This window comes from Dryobates pubescens, chromosome 6 (assembly GCF_014839835.1).
Source record: "Dryobates pubescens isolate bDryPub1 chromosome 6, bDryPub1.pri, whole genome shotgun sequence".
Classification (NCBI taxonomy): domain Eukaryota; kingdom Metazoa; phylum Chordata; class Aves; order Piciformes; family Picidae; genus Dryobates; species Dryobates pubescens.
In genome coordinates, this window is record NC_071617.1 from 10,602,449 (window position 1) to 10,618,025 (window position 15,577).

A 15,577-nucleotide genomic window follows, 5' to 3' on the forward strand; every position below is an offset into this window, starting at 1 on the left:
CCTCTCCTCATAGGGCTTGTGTTCCAAACTCCTCACCAACTTCATTGCTGTTCTCTGGACTCATTCCAGCAAGTCAACCTCCTTCCTAAACTGAGGGGCCCAGAACTGGACACAGTACTCAAGGTGCAGCCTAACTAGTGCAGTGTACAGGGGAAGAATGACCTCCCTGCTCCTGCTGGCCACACTGTTCCTGATGCAGGCCAGGATGCCATTGGCCCTCTTGGCTGCCTGGGCACACTGCAGGCTCATGTTTGGACATGATTGGACGAGAGGGAATAGTCTCAGCTTGCTCTTGAGTAGGTTTAGATTGGACATTAGGAAAAATTTCTTCACTGAAAGGGTTATCAAGCATTGGAGCAGGCTACCCAGGGAACTCATTGAGTCACCATCCCTGGAATTATTTAAAAGATGTAGATGTGGTGCTGAGACACATGGCTGAGTGGTGGATTTGGCAGTGTGAGGTCAATGGTTGGATGTGATGATCTGAGACACCTCTTCCAACCTAAACAATTCTGTGATTCTATAATTGTATTCTGTGAAAGTGCAGACATCTGTGTGTACATTTATAAGAGCGAGCTTGAGCATAAAATAAATCAAGGCTCTATATAAAAGTCACCAACTTAGGCAGTTCCTCTTATTTTAAAACATGTTTTTATATTTCTGAGGATTGTAATAAACTGAGAATTCCTGTGATTTAGAGATTTGGACATCATTACTTAAAAAGTCAGATACCCCAAAGTGGTTTCAAGTTGAGTTTCCAAACTTTTATGAACCTTAATGCAAAGTTATGTTACAGAAAAAAAATTGCTTTTATATAACTTGAAAAGATGATTTTATTTATTTTATATTTTTATTCCCCCTAAAGAATCAATAAATTTTCACATCCTAAATTCTGAGGGTTTGGATAAGAACAAAAGATTGAACCACATCCATCTTTCAAGAATATTAAATATAGTTTACATTCAAAACACAACTAAAAAAACCCCATAAAAGTCTTGAATAAACTTGAGGCAAACAAATTAAATGATGCAAGAACAAGTCCAAGTGAATGTAAAAGAAGAATGCACTGAATAAAAAGAGTGTGTACACCCAGACTTTGATCCCAGAGAAAGAAAATACCTAGAAAGGTCTAGTAAAATGGGCTGTGAACAAGGAGTGAGACTTTTTAAAGGACCTGGTGTGAATAGACAGCTGCAGAACCGGCAAAAAAGTTCATCAACTTAAAGTTATTACTTTGTATTTTTTAAGCAGGTTTAAAGCCTTTTTACCAGTTCCTTTCTTTGTGTCCCTAAGTATACTACATCTCCTAGAAAGAGCTTTACTGTTATTTGGCATTGGTGTGTAAAAATTCACCTTCTTTGCCATTTTGGCATTGTGTATAGAAAGAGCCCGTTACATACCAGAAAATACCACCTGACCTGGGATTTGTTTTGAATTTTCCTCTAATCCCAGATTTCTGTTCAGACTTCTTTATTTTATTGCTGCCTGCCATTGTTGCTCAATAAATATCTGTCAATTAAATAATAGAACCCATCAAAGTTAAGACCAGCGATACCAAGAAAATACTGTAGCAGGGGAGAGACTGGTCCAGCATATATGTTGAATAAACTGAGAAAGTAAGAATTTAATTATAAATGTGGGAAATAGCCTATATCAGTATAGCTATTTAGATACAGAAATAGAGAAAAAAAGTCATTCAGGGCTTACTCATTTTTAAAACATTGCATAGTGCTTTGATTTGGTAGTTTGTGGAGTCTTAATTTTTTGCTTATTAGCTCCCAAGGTTCAGAGAAAGATTTACAAGCATCTGCACTGTAATGAAACATATGGAAATTCATAACACTTTCTCTAGGAACATCACAAATCTCCTCTGACAGCTACTTCTCTTTTGTGGCTGGCCAGCCCAGTATAGCTATAGTTTTTGAAAGAATTACTTTAATGACTATAGAAAAATAACCACAGCACAATGTATTTCTGAGTGTTTGATTATTTTGGGTGGGTTTTTTGTGTTGGTGTTGGTTTTGGTTGGTTGTTTTTTTATATAGGCAATTAGAGATTGTTAAAAAAACCAAACAAATAAAATAGCCTTTCATTCCTCCTCTCAAACATCCAAGACGTAACTCAAATTGAAAAACTCTAAATGTCAGTCATCACCCACTTATATCCCCCACTTAGTAAAATTTCCTAATATCTAAGGGTATCCTAATAACTCATCTACTGTCTACAACTGCGTACTCTCAGCATACACATAAAGTAACATGGGTCATGGCATAATCCTAATGTAGACAGAGAACAGGTTTTGGAGTATTACTAAAATGCCATTTCAATGAAGTGAAGATATGGGACAAACAGAAGTGAGTCCTTTTCACAAAAGCAAGTTTAACAGATTTGCTAAAGCAGAGTTTGAATTATTCTCACTGCTTTCACTGATACTGTAACAGATCCCAGCTTAGACCTGCAATGAAACATAAGTGGCTCTATGAAGCTCTGGGTTATCACACTGATGGGATAGTTCCCCAAAGTCCACTTAGTTATTGCCTAACCCTGGGAATTCAATATTTACTGGGACTGAAAGAAAGATTTTGTTTGGCACCTCAGTATTGTAGTTTAAGGCTAGAACTCACTGTGGGAAATAGTTGGATAAACAAGAGGTCCAGCTACTGTGGGAGAGATGCTGCAAGTCTCACCTCTCAACACCCTGTAGTCCCGTGTGTAGGGCAGTGTTGAAAAATATACCAATATCGGTACACCATTCACTTGCTTTATTTCCCCCATCTGGCTCTTTCTACAGTTCACTCAGACTGTTCCCTGCTCAGTATGCTGCAGTCGGTGGAGGCTGCTGTTAAATACCCAGCTGTCCTCTTTCAGTGTAGAGGGATGTGTCTAATCTGGATTTATAGCTTCTGCAAGGAGGCAGGATATCTAAGGGGCTAAAGGCTATTCCTAAATGCACTTTATGGATCTAGCCCTTAGCAATTTTTCACTCTGAAGATTGTATAACCACTCTGTCAGAACGAGTAGGCAATAAGAAGGCCTAAATTCTACTTTTAAGGTTTCCAATTAATAAAACACAAATGACAATAGCTTGAAGCCTCCCTCCCCCATCCTGAAAAAACACAGAAGTGAATTATAGCATCTAGGCATTTAAGTGTGTGCAAAGATTCCTGGACTGAGGCATGAACTAAAACAAAGGATTTAAGCAAAAGTACTTTTATTTTTAATAAAGGGAAACGTGATATCTAAGAACTGTCAGATGAGAAAGTTTGGTACAAAATGATTTTTAAAAGTTAAACCAGAAGCTGCCTGTAAGGAGCTGCAAAATAACTTCACAATTTTGAATGCCATTGGCCATAAAGTGGTGATAAAATTTGATAAAGCAAAAAGAAATGCACAAGGGAAAAATAAGCCCAACTGTACATACACAGGCAGGTACTACAAATTAACTATTACTTGAGAAGAAAATAATAGTGTCTTAATATCAGACAGCTCTCTGAATACATCAAGTCAAGCACTCAGTATCAAGTGAAAACGTGAAACAGGGTATTTAGATGATTAAGAAGGAAACTGTAAACAAAAAAGAAAACATATATATATATATCACTGTATAAATACACTGTATCGCTATATCACTGTATAAATACATCGTACACTCTTATGTTGAATAATTCATGCAGCCCTGGTCATTCTACTTCAGAAGAAAGAAGGACAAGACAGAAAGAGAAAGAGAGACAGAAGGAGGAAGTAAATTCACAGGATCTAGGACAAATTCAGACTATTAAACATAGTGCACCCTCTGATTTAGGAAGCATTTGAACTGTACATATTGGACACAGAGCCCTGAAGATGTCTGGCTATCAGTCAGGTGTCTCTAATCTGCAGGGTACAGTGGAGGCCCCATGACAAGACTGTACCCCTCCCAAAGCAGGACACCTGCCAGGTACACAGGGCTACATGGACTTGTGTTAGTGCAGCTCTTATAATTTTGTGCACAACCAAGTGTCTTCTTGGAAAAGCCGATAGATAACAATAGGAAAGGATTGGAGGACAAATGTAGGCAAGGTTAAAAAAAAAAAAAAAAAGATAAAAAGTAAAACCATGCTGTCCTTTAATCTCAGAACACATTATAATACTCATTTCCCCCCCACCCCCAGCTTTTTAACTTTAGCATCACAAGGCTACTGAGGTAGCTGGTATTAAATCCTTTCCAAAATCATACATCCAGTTCGGTGTCTGAACTCAGAAGGTAGGTCAGACTGTAGCATTCAGAGGTTATGCCACCTTTTCCAATAGAATTTGTCTGGGTTTTTTGGTAGCAGAGGATATGAAGGTAGGACCTTCCTCAGGGCCAAAAGATAGTTACACACATCTTCCATATCTGCTACCACATCAGAAGCAGAGGCAAAATTTTGCAAGATCAGTTTTGATATTGCTTTATACTGACTTATTGCAAAAAGTTTTACTCAACTGAGTTAATGAGCTTCTTTCAAATATGTAAGAATGTTATGCAAAAAAAATCTGCATGATGTTGACATACTATGACATTTCTTTGCAATCTCTTTTTTTTAATAAGATGTGTACTATTATAAAACTTTGAGCTACATTTGATTGTAAGAGGAATTTAAGCAGCGTAGAGTTTATAAGGGTGATACCATGGCTCCATGATTTAAATGCACTGTTATTTCAATAATAGTGGAGAAAAGTTCCTAAAGTGGGCCTGATTCTTCAGTTGCTGCTGAGCATTGGGTTAAGTCTCCATACTAGGTATGTTCTTTAGTAACTACGTTTCTACATTGACAGATTTGGTCCTGTAAACCTCATTGCTAAAATGGTACCCTGAGGTGACATTCATTAACTTAAGTAAAGTTCAAATTGAATAGTAACAAAATATAACAACAACAAAAAAACCCAGCTTGACCATTGCTGCCAATTGAGAATCCATTAAGCCACCATTCACTAAAATCTTAAAGCAAATGACAGACAAACCCAACCAGTTAAGGATTTCTGGTAATACTTCGGCTACGACTTTCAATTGTCTCCTTCTCACCTAGACGAATTATTTGAACCCTATCCAGAGTCATCAAGATATTCTTAGACGAGGTCATTGTCTCCACCAGACAACACAAATCATTCCACTCCTAGAAGAGACTAAAAATGGGCATCATATTGATAAGGTGTCACAACAACCAACTTGATATCACTCTGGTGTACATTCAAGATGAATGACTCATGCAAAGCTGTGTTATCCTGAAGGAGAAGAAAAAAAATTATCCATCGCTTTCCTCTACAACTTAGAAGAAAAAAGTACAACAGGTAAGCACCTATAGTACCCTAAACATCAATACTTTGCAGTCAGAAGTATCAAGCAAAAAGTGTCTATATAAGCCAGAATAATAGAATGCTCCATAACCACCAGCAGTCTCTCAACTGTCATACCAGTACATCTGCCAAGCTACAACTACATCTAAAAACAGTTTCACTGAAGACAGAAAGATTTGAGCCTTTCCAGTGTGCTTTCTGATAAACTTTCCCAGGCAAAATGGAAGAGCTGAGAGGAAGATTTAAATGGACACATAGTCTGCAGCAAAAAAGTGGCTTCCTGTAAGCAGATCTAGTTAATAATTCTTCAAGAAGTTGGCAAAATGCCTTTTCTCAGGGAGACACAGAAACTTGTTTTGCTCTTTGTGGCCTAATCATTAGACATGGTTGATCACCAAAGCAGAGGAGAAGGAAGTGAGGAAGAGATTAGACTGGCCACTTTGCAGCTTTCTTAGTCCTGAAGAATTCTTACCTTGGAAATCAGGAGATTTTAAAATGTCTGACATTGAAAATGGCAATTTTTCAGTTTTATTCTTAAAACACCACCGATTTCTAGGACACCACCCCCCACAACAAAAGAAAACAAAATGCCAATCCAACAGAACTAAAATACCTCTCAATTTTATCAGAAAATTTAATGAAACATTTTTTTTCCAATGAGCAAAATTTGACTTGTATTTCTCTTTAATATCAAAATTATTACTTTCAGCTTTAAAAGAAATTGATCAACTATTTTTCTTTCCTATTCATTCACTGTAAATGTCATAATTTCTGCTTCTTTCTGATCTAGAATAAAAGGACATTTTAAAATGTCCTGGATTGGCTGGAGTATTATAATTTTGCTGAGTAATTCTCAGCAAGACCTATTTGTAAATAGTGGCAAAGACTCCCATTGATTGGTCTGCATGAAAAAGGCTAACAGGATGCTTTCTGCCATTTGCTACCAGCAGCAGCATCAGTAGGAGTAAATCTGTATTATCCCAATTTAAACTTCTTCCCCAGCAGGTTCTTTGGAAATATTTGATTTAGGTGCTTCTCCTTCTCCTTTGCTCTTCTGTATACATATTTTGTGTTTAAGAGGAGAGCTAGAAAGAAGATGGGGAAGCAGGGTTATATTAGTGTGAGGAGCTTCCAGGGCAGGCTTCCAGGGCAGCTTTGCTGGCTCTTCTCTCCCTAGCAGCATCACCATGTCCTGCTTCGCCATCCTCCTGAAATCATCATGCTCTTCAGATGTGGTCTTTCACTCTTGGCATTAGTTATAATCCTCAGTTTGTCAGGTGTGTGTTCTGGCCTCTCCCATACACCTCTGTTTACTCTTCCTCCTGTTGCCAGTCTGTTCCTCCCTTCTTCTCCATTCCTTTCCACGCTTCTTTTCTACATTTCCATTCTCTAATCCCAACTACAGTCCTTATGAGCGTTAAAAAAATGCCTCATAGCGTTCACTGTGCCTCCAAACCAATCTCATGATCTTATGGTTATAACTCTTGTTTTGCTTCCCCTTTCTGCTTCCTTTTTCTCCTGCCATTATGCCATTTTTATTCAGGCTGTCATCTCTTCTGGAAAGGGATTTTTCTTGTTCTCTGTTTTGCAAAGCACCTGGCATGTTTTTGATTCTGTCAAACAAATAATAACAACAGATATGAAATTTGCAGTGCAGCAGAATCCTGATATCAGGAAGTAATAGAGGCAAATTACACTATCATTGTCATTGCCATGTATACACCACTACTTTAAAAAAATTCTCATTGACTAGCTAGTTAAACATCAATAAGCCCAAAGATACCCAGGTAAACACCTCTAACATGAAGGCAACGTTGTGTCTCACACTGGATCTCAATGAGCCACAGGGTTGTATTTAACAATTTCAGTACTGGAAATAAAGGAAATTAATGAACGAGGTGCAGTTTTCCAGCTGGGTGTTTGGGTGCAAAATTGAGGGCTAGGAGAAGATATAGGTAACTTTAAAACAGAAAAGCAGGGAAAAGGGTGGAATGGGTGTGTTCAGTTTAAACTATGCTTAATTAAAGAAGCATACACATGGCAGTTATATTCTAGGATGTAAACTAATGTAGTAAACTCTCCTTTATCCTAACTGATATTACCAGAAGCTGTCAGTATTTCTAAAGAATCTTATAAAACATTTTAACTGACTTGTCTCAGTCATTATGTTAAGCACCCCAAGACAGTCTTTATTTTACTCATGTTGCCAAAAAAGCTCCAGAAAGAAAAGGAAATAAAAAGATGTGGATTTTGCTGTGCATTTAGTGACAGGCTAGTCACATGAAATCACTAAAATAATATAACTTTAGGACTAATGGATCCAGGCCAGGAGTGAATAGAAATTGTTTCACATGTGATTAGCAATATCTTAACTAAATTTTTTGAAAATCATGAGAGAAATGCAATTTATTACAGACATTGAGACAAGTCAATGTAACACTAGCACTAAAGAAAAATAAACCAGCAGAGGAATACCCCCCTGCCATACCAACCAATATTCTTGCAGCTGATTCCAAAGTAGTATCTGTCATTCCAGCACATGGATTAGATTATTTAACAGTGTGAATCAAAGGGAAGATAGCAATTCAAGAGAAGAGCATTATTAATACATTGTAACATGCCATACATCTCTGTCACCGAACTGGACAAAATGGGAGCAGATGTTTTATGATAAAGTAGAGAAGAGGATCTGACAATATTAATAGCCATAAAATCAGAGGCTTATTAAAAAAAAACAAACAAAAACAAAAACAAAGCACTAAAAACCTGGAAAGCTAAAGGAAGCAATCTGGAGGGACAGAATGATATTTTCCTGTCTCTTGTGTAGTGTCTTAGGGACTTATTTTACATTAAGAGAAGGTATTAATTAAGCTAAATCTTGCTTCTATTAGTGGTTGGGGTTTTTTTATATATATCTGCTCTTTGGAACCCTAGTAATGCAAGGAATGCATGAGAAAAAAAATGCAGCAAAAACTACCTTTGAGGAGAAACCCTTTCCAAAAGGAAGACTTTTATTGACCCTGATAGTGTCTTCTTGCTGTTTTGAAGACAAGTAAGTCTTTGAATTAGTAAAAATGATTGACATGGATTTATTCAGAGCTAAAGGTAAATGGTAGTTCACAAACAGCACTTAGATGCATAGGTATTGAGAACATCAGGTTACATTTATATTGGTTCTGTCTCTACTAAGATTTTTGGTCAGCACCAGGACAAAAGGTCTCCAGATCAAGAGATTCACGAGATAGTGTACATATACTCTGGACTGTGGCATGGCTTGACTCTGAACTGCACCTGGTTCTCACGGCCGAGTACTGGTTTCACCAGAGCAAAGATTAAGTGCAGGCTAAAAAGTATGAAACATCAATAAATGGGAGATGAAGATCTCTGTGTGACATATAGCAAACTGACTTAATAATTTCCTTGCATCTGTATGACCTAGCTATTGATTATCATAAGATTCATTACTAGCAGCCCTGCTATCCAATGCCATTCCAGGCCTGAATTAGGTACTCTGTCTCTCTGGAATAAGATTGAAAAAATAAAATCATTTGGAGAAACTGAAGACCAGTTCAAGAGAGTGGATAAATTAGATGACAAGCCCTGCTGAGTTGAGGATAGGGCTTCAGTTCTCAAGGGATCCTGGGTATGCCATCATGCATCCCAGAAGTATATCTGGAGGTGTCCTGAGTAAATTACATTCAGGAATTCACAGCCCAAAATATTCTCTGAAAGTAGATGCCTAAATTCATCTTATCAACAGGAAATGTAAAAGAAGGATCAGAGGGATCATGACCATTTTATCTAACAGCTGAGTAATGACAGAATGATGTCGCAAAGTGTGGTGCCTGCAGACCAAGATACTAGCTCTTCTGGGTTGTGACAGGCCAGTCAACCCTTTCCATGAAAGAAACTCCATTTCATTCAGAGCAGCAGTCTCTTCATTCCTAGAGAAGTGGCTAAACAGGAATATCAGAGTAAGAGGGTGGGGATTTATTGAAGGGAAAGGTATTTCATGAAGGGAAGACATTGCACTGTGTAGGAAGGAATTTTAAAGGAAATTTGGGATTAGGTTTAGCCTGAGCAACTTTTTTTCCTGGAAAGCAGCTGCAGCTCAGTGTGTGGCAATATATGAATACCTAGAGAGTCTCTCTTTTCCAGCACAGAGGCTGAAAGTATCATGTTGGTTTTGATATAATACCTTCCTGCCACCCAAAATTTTAGAGTCACTCTTGCTCTTTCTACCCATTTCTAACCCATGAGAATAAGTAGGCCACCCATCAGAACACAAAAAAATAAGGTAAGCCTTCCTGGAACTAGAGTTAAAAGGATGCCAGACAGGTGTTACATTCTTGTCAGCTGTGTATCCTGAACTCTGAGTCTCCATGATTCAGCTGTCAATATGCATGACGGGAGTCAGTCTGTGGGCTTGTTCTGGCCTTTACAATAAACAAGGAGAGAGTCAGCTCAGTACCAGCTGGACATCACCTCTGTAGGGTATCCCCATAATTTCAGCAAACAACCTCTACTAATTTACTTCATATTCATGTACTTAAAATGGTTACTGACTTTAGATAATGTAAGTTTTGATCACCAAAAGGCCTTAAACCCAAACCAAATAATGATGACACAATAGCACTGCCAACAATGATATTCTGTTTTGCAGAAGTGTGCTATGACATCTCAGGGACAGACATGTATACCAAGCTATGTAGTTTCTGTTTCTCTGGTATCTAAAGTGAAATTAATTTAAACCTTAAAATTTAAACCTTAAACCATTAATTTAAACCTTAAAATTTAATCTTAAATATCAGGCAACCACTTCTAAAATCATTATGGAATATATAATATCCATTCCTCTAAGATTTTAAATTTAATTCATGTTAAAAAAGAAAAAAAAAAAAAAAAGGAGGAAAAAATAAATTCAACTTCACACAATCCTGTTTCAAAGTACAAGCCTAAAAATGGTATGAGCTGCTTTCAAGACATAATTTACATTGATTTTTTTTTTGTTTGTTTATTTTCTGTATTAGATACTTTGCTATACTGACAGCAGGTAGTATTTCAGGGAATACCCTCCCTCTTTTTCAGCAAATAATTCAGAAACAGATAACACAGGTAAAGCATTTGTTTCCATATGATTTTTATTAATCCAGGTAAATTAATTTCATAGTGTCCTTGAGAAATGGTTTAATTTTGATTATGGAAAGTATAAAAATCACAGAAGGTAGCTCTTTCTTCTTGCTGCCCTAAGATTGTCCCCTTAACCAGGTCTTTTGATTTCTGCCATTCAGGTACCTCTTAGATTGCACTGCCAATAGATATTATTTAAACCGTACTCCTATCAGGCTGTACCATTGGAGCTATCAGGCAGTTCAGATGTTAAGCCTGACTTAATCAGTCTTCCATATTCAATGCCTCAACAACCCCAATATATACAGTTGTAGGTTGTTGGGTTTTTGGTTTGTTTGTTTATTTTGACCATCACTAATGATCTCTGCGCTTCAATATTTGGAGTGATCTCTCTGACCCATAGTTTGTTGGCCCTAGATAGACATTGCATTTGTTGATGCCGCTAGGAAGGATGTTCCCTCCCTGCCATCATTTTACACCCTGCCCCTAGTGAAGCATGGGCAATGCCAGCTGTGAAGAAACAGAAAAGTAGAGCACAGTGCAAAAATTATTTTCTCTTCTTATGGCTGGCAACATATGTTTCAAACACCAATGGCACTTTTGCATAAGGAAATAAAGATAGACACCTGCAGAGGGTCTTTGGTGTTGTGATACTCAGTTAACTGTAGCAAGGAAGGTACCGTTTGGGAGACCACCCAGTCTCAGCCAAGAAGTTTCATGGGACGGGAGGCAGCTTGTAGATGAGATTTGCAGCAGACAGCACACAATCTATTTGGGATGCTTTTGCCAGCATCAAAAAGGATTTGTTCTTGCACAAGTTCAGGTAATGTAGGCACTGAAACTATTTTTTGTCTTGAAAAAAGTACTACAAAGAAATGCCTGAAAGTGTTGGGTTATTTTTCCCTCTTCCTTGTCCCACTTCCTCCTCCTGGCAGTGGATGAACTGGTGATGTGTAGGGAAGCTACGTAGCAAGGTGAAACCTTTCTCTCCACAACAGTAATTCATCACTTGTTCATAGTACTGACACCCAGTAATAACCAAAAAATCCTCATTAACAATCCTTCTCAGTGTCTTGCTGGCCCAATTCTTCCTATAGGCACACTGGCATGGATTTCAACCTAACCCTGCCTTGTTATCCAGCAGCCTATGAGGGTACAAATGTTGGCTACTGGGAAAGGAGACACCACTATTTTGTATAGAGTAGTATAAAGGAAGACTTAAGGGCCTAATGAAGTAGAAGAACCATGAGAAAGACTTGGGGTGAAATGGACAGAGAGTAAGGGCTCTGCAGTGCAAAAAGCCTGCAAGAGAAACACAAAGGCTGCTCAAAGTGACCCACAGATCCAGCATATCTTCTCAGCCCCTCTTTTCCTCCAGAAAGTCCCCTCACTCCACCTTATCTCATTCTTCTGTTATCTTAACCCACCTTACTCTTCCACTGATTCCATATGGAAGTACCAGTGCTGCCAAGACTAAGCAATAAATGGTGAAGACTTGGTCTAATTCTGTTACAATTTTTTTTCTTTCTTTGTTCTTATGGACTCATAGATTTTCCATTTGTAGCCTAGCTTAAACAACAATGGCAGAGGATATTGTTTACCCAGAAAGCTTCATACTTCGGGAGGCGGAGCGATTAACACTGTGAAAGCTGTACACACAGACTTCCCATAAACCCAGCTCTTTCACTTTATGAACACAATCCTAACCACCACTTAAAATCTGTCATTTCTGAGTGGCCTTCTAGAGATATCTGGATGATTTTACTTAGTTTATTTTGGGCAAATCAGATTTCTCATTCTGTTCGCTATATGCAGCCTCAGTGGGAGAAGATATTTAATTTACGATTATGACTGAAAAGAACACCCTAGAGAGAACTAATCCGAGATTCTTGCACCTGCTTGCTCTTAAACCACACATTCATTCTTGGCATAGGCTAGTTGGTCCCTGAGGAAAGGAAATTGAAACATATTTTCCAGCAGAAATCTTAAAAATGGGCATTCAGCCCTTCAGGAAGGCAGTGGAAGCTGGCATAGTTAAACAGCTTGAATGATAGTCAAGAAATTGCCTGAGTAATGTTTCAACACATATGAAACATGAGGGATCAACATGGATACATTCTACCTATCATTCTTGAGTCTTGCCTCTTCAAGCCAGATTTGGTTGTTCTAGTAAAACTAACGGATAACTTTTATTCTCACGGCATCTTTGGAACAGGAAGTATGTTTCCTAATATAAAAGGTAAACTCATGTTTTCCTGGTAAGTCTGAGGAAATAATCAGAAAATATTTCCATTGCACTTGGTAGACCTTACAGACTTCTCAGCATTCCTTCTTGTTACAGATAAGGGGTTATAATGTCTCCAGTTTATAAATGATTTGAAATACCCAGAGTCATAGAACTCTTAATACCAGTAGCACACGTAAGTCTTTGGGTATAGCTATGAGCTTAAGCACTGAGTGTGCTTTTTGGTGTCGGCCATATGATTCATCAGGTGATCTCCAAGTTGTAGTTTTTTATTAGTAGTATTAATTATTATTAGCAGCACAGTTCTACAATTGGTTATCTGGTTCAATTAAATACAGAAGCTTTGGTCCGTGGCTGAATAGATGTTCTGTTCCTGATTTAGCTCTTCTGGCACTAGTCATTATATCTTGTTTTGTCCAAGATTCATTTGGCTGGCTACACAAGCTTTGCATGGCTGTACCACATCTTTTCTTTTTTTTTTCACAGGCTATCAAGACATCAACTATTTATTGACTTGTGGATCTTTTTTTCTGTGTCTAATTAGACTTTAATTTCACTCAATTTGTATAGTACCAGTGCTAAAACCTGCAATCATTACCCTAGACTTAAAGAAAACTACTCCAAAACCTTCTGAGAGTAAATATCATCAGAGTTCATGATTTATTTTCAGGCTTTTAATGTAAAATTCTCCTTTCATGTCTCTTTCAAGTCTGCTTGAATGAGCTGTGTATTACCAGTTGCTTTCCCATCTGTCTCAATTTAGTCTCTTTGACAAATTCCAATCTGGCCTGAGGAAAAATCAGAGTACTGAAACAACTCCACATTAGATTATTAGGTATAGTTTGTTAATAGCGTCTCTTTACTTAAACAAAAAAAACTCTTGACACTTAAGTCCCCTGCCAGCAATGTCTTGCAGAGCCCTATGACTTAGAGCCCTATATTCTAAATGGCTTCACACCCCTTTCTTTCCAATTCCCTCCCATCTTCTGCCTTTTCACCGAGTACAAAAGTCAGTGGTTTCCTCTTTTAACATTTAACCTTTCATGATCTCACTGGACATAACCTGTGTTTGTACAACATATAAACTCCACATGACTCCTTTCACTTTCTAACTGCCAAACCCTTATCCACCCTGAAAGGGCACGAAGAACTGCATGGAAATTACAGACACACTAATTTTGTCCCTTAGCTTGTTTCAAGAGATTTTACTCCAAACGCATGTCTTCGTCATCCTAAGCTACGAAAACCTCACAAAACTAAATTCAGAGAAGATAAAGTCCCATAAATGTAGCTTGCATTCTGCCACTACTCGTTTGTCAGGATATTTTAGATTTTATGCCTATGACTTAATCACTTGCATTTTTCAAATTCCTGTGTGGAATGTCTTACCAAAATGGTCAACCCAGTCACACATTGGGGTTCACAGGTAATTTACTGGTCTGGGTTTTCCTTTCTTTGCTTTCATGTGGGTTTTTTCCCAAGTTATTGCGTCCCCTTCTCCCTCCCCCATAATTTCTTTGCAAGAAAATTAAATTACAGAATTGCTTATTCACAACTAAATAGAAGGCTACACTATGCAAACTAAGAAGACTTCTGTTCAACTATAACTGTTGTCTACATTTGACAACCCTCAAGGGAACAGGAGAGAAAAATAAAGGTTGCTGCCCAGAATTTCTTATTTTCCTGGAAATTTGTTGGAGGTTAAGATTTTGAGTAGTCTTTCAAATCCCAAATCTATTGTCTGCAAGTTCTTTCCAAGTTAGTGGAGGAAAAAATTTACCTGCTCCTACACATAAGTGAATTCATCAGAAGTACAATCCTAACAGGTCCTGAACACGAAGAAATCCTGCTGTGCTAGTTGCTCAGCAAATCATTGCACCAACTGCCTGAATACCCCTGCAGCACATGCTGTCAGAATTAGTTAGGCAAGAATTTGTATTGCAATCTCTTAAACTGTTTCCTTCCACAAGCACCCCAAATGTCACTTGTTTAAAATGAAACAAAGAAACCAACAAACAAAGCCCACCAAACCCCAAATGCATATCATGAGCATATCAGTTTGTAACTGCACGCCGGGAAGTAACGCACTAAGGATGTCTTAGCTCTAACACGGCACATACATATTTTTAAAAGGTATAATGACCCTCTATTGGCTGAGCTGGCTGTGACTCCTCTCACAAAACCAGTGGACAGCTTCATGCCTTTACTGGGCAAGAGTGCCAGCTGAATCTGCCCTTGTGGCAGGATGTCTCAGCATCATTTGCTATTATGGCTGTAGTGACATGATCACTGTCCCAGTAATAACTTGAAGGTTGTGGGATTTAAATTGCTCTCAAAATGGTTATATGTGAATTATTTAGGAAGTTAAGGACAAATTATTATTAATATTTTTTTTTTTTATTTCAACTACTAACCAATAAATGTAAAAAAATACCAACAACAAAATAAAAATAAACCCCTTTATCCCCCACATTAAAGCAATAGTTTTCGTAACATTCAAAACAGTGGAAACTATTTACCGTATATTACTATTACTGGAGAAAAGCAAATTGAATTTAAAATCTTATTTTTTTTTCAACCTCCCTCAGTGGATGCCAGATAACCCCAGCTTAAACAAATATAAAAACCTCATTTTAAATGGAGAATAATACAGACAGAGCTCAATTATTGAGATATTAAGGGCAACATTCAATTTGAGATACATTTAAGCATCTTTGCCTCCTGGAGATTTTTTACATGACAAGGCTTTAGATAAACATGGTTCTGCAAACAGCAACTATCATATCTGATCACATAACCTCTGGACTGAAGCAGTATGTCAGCAAATACTTCTGATTATTTAAAATATTAAAGAACTGTAATTTACTAGGCAGGTCTTCCTCAGAA

General features: G+C 37.7%; 1 protein-coding gene across 3 annotated transcripts in view; it reads right to left on the bottom strand.

Moving 5' to 3' along the window:
- Positions 1 to 4,150: 4,150 nt before the first annotated feature.
- The window catches only part of EPHA7 (EPH receptor A7), a 170,160-nt gene continuing 158,733 nt past the window's right edge, over positions 4,151 to 15,577 (bottom strand). For all 3 annotated transcript variants that reach the window (XM_054162591.1, XM_009909855.2, XM_054162590.1), the window contains one exon: positions 4,151 to 6,929. In XM_054162591.1, the coding sequence (XP_054018566.1) occupies positions 6,734 to 6,929 (196 nt within the window). In that variant the 3' untranslated portion in view covers positions 4,151 to 6,733. The remainder of the gene's footprint in view (positions 6,930 to 15,577) is intronic.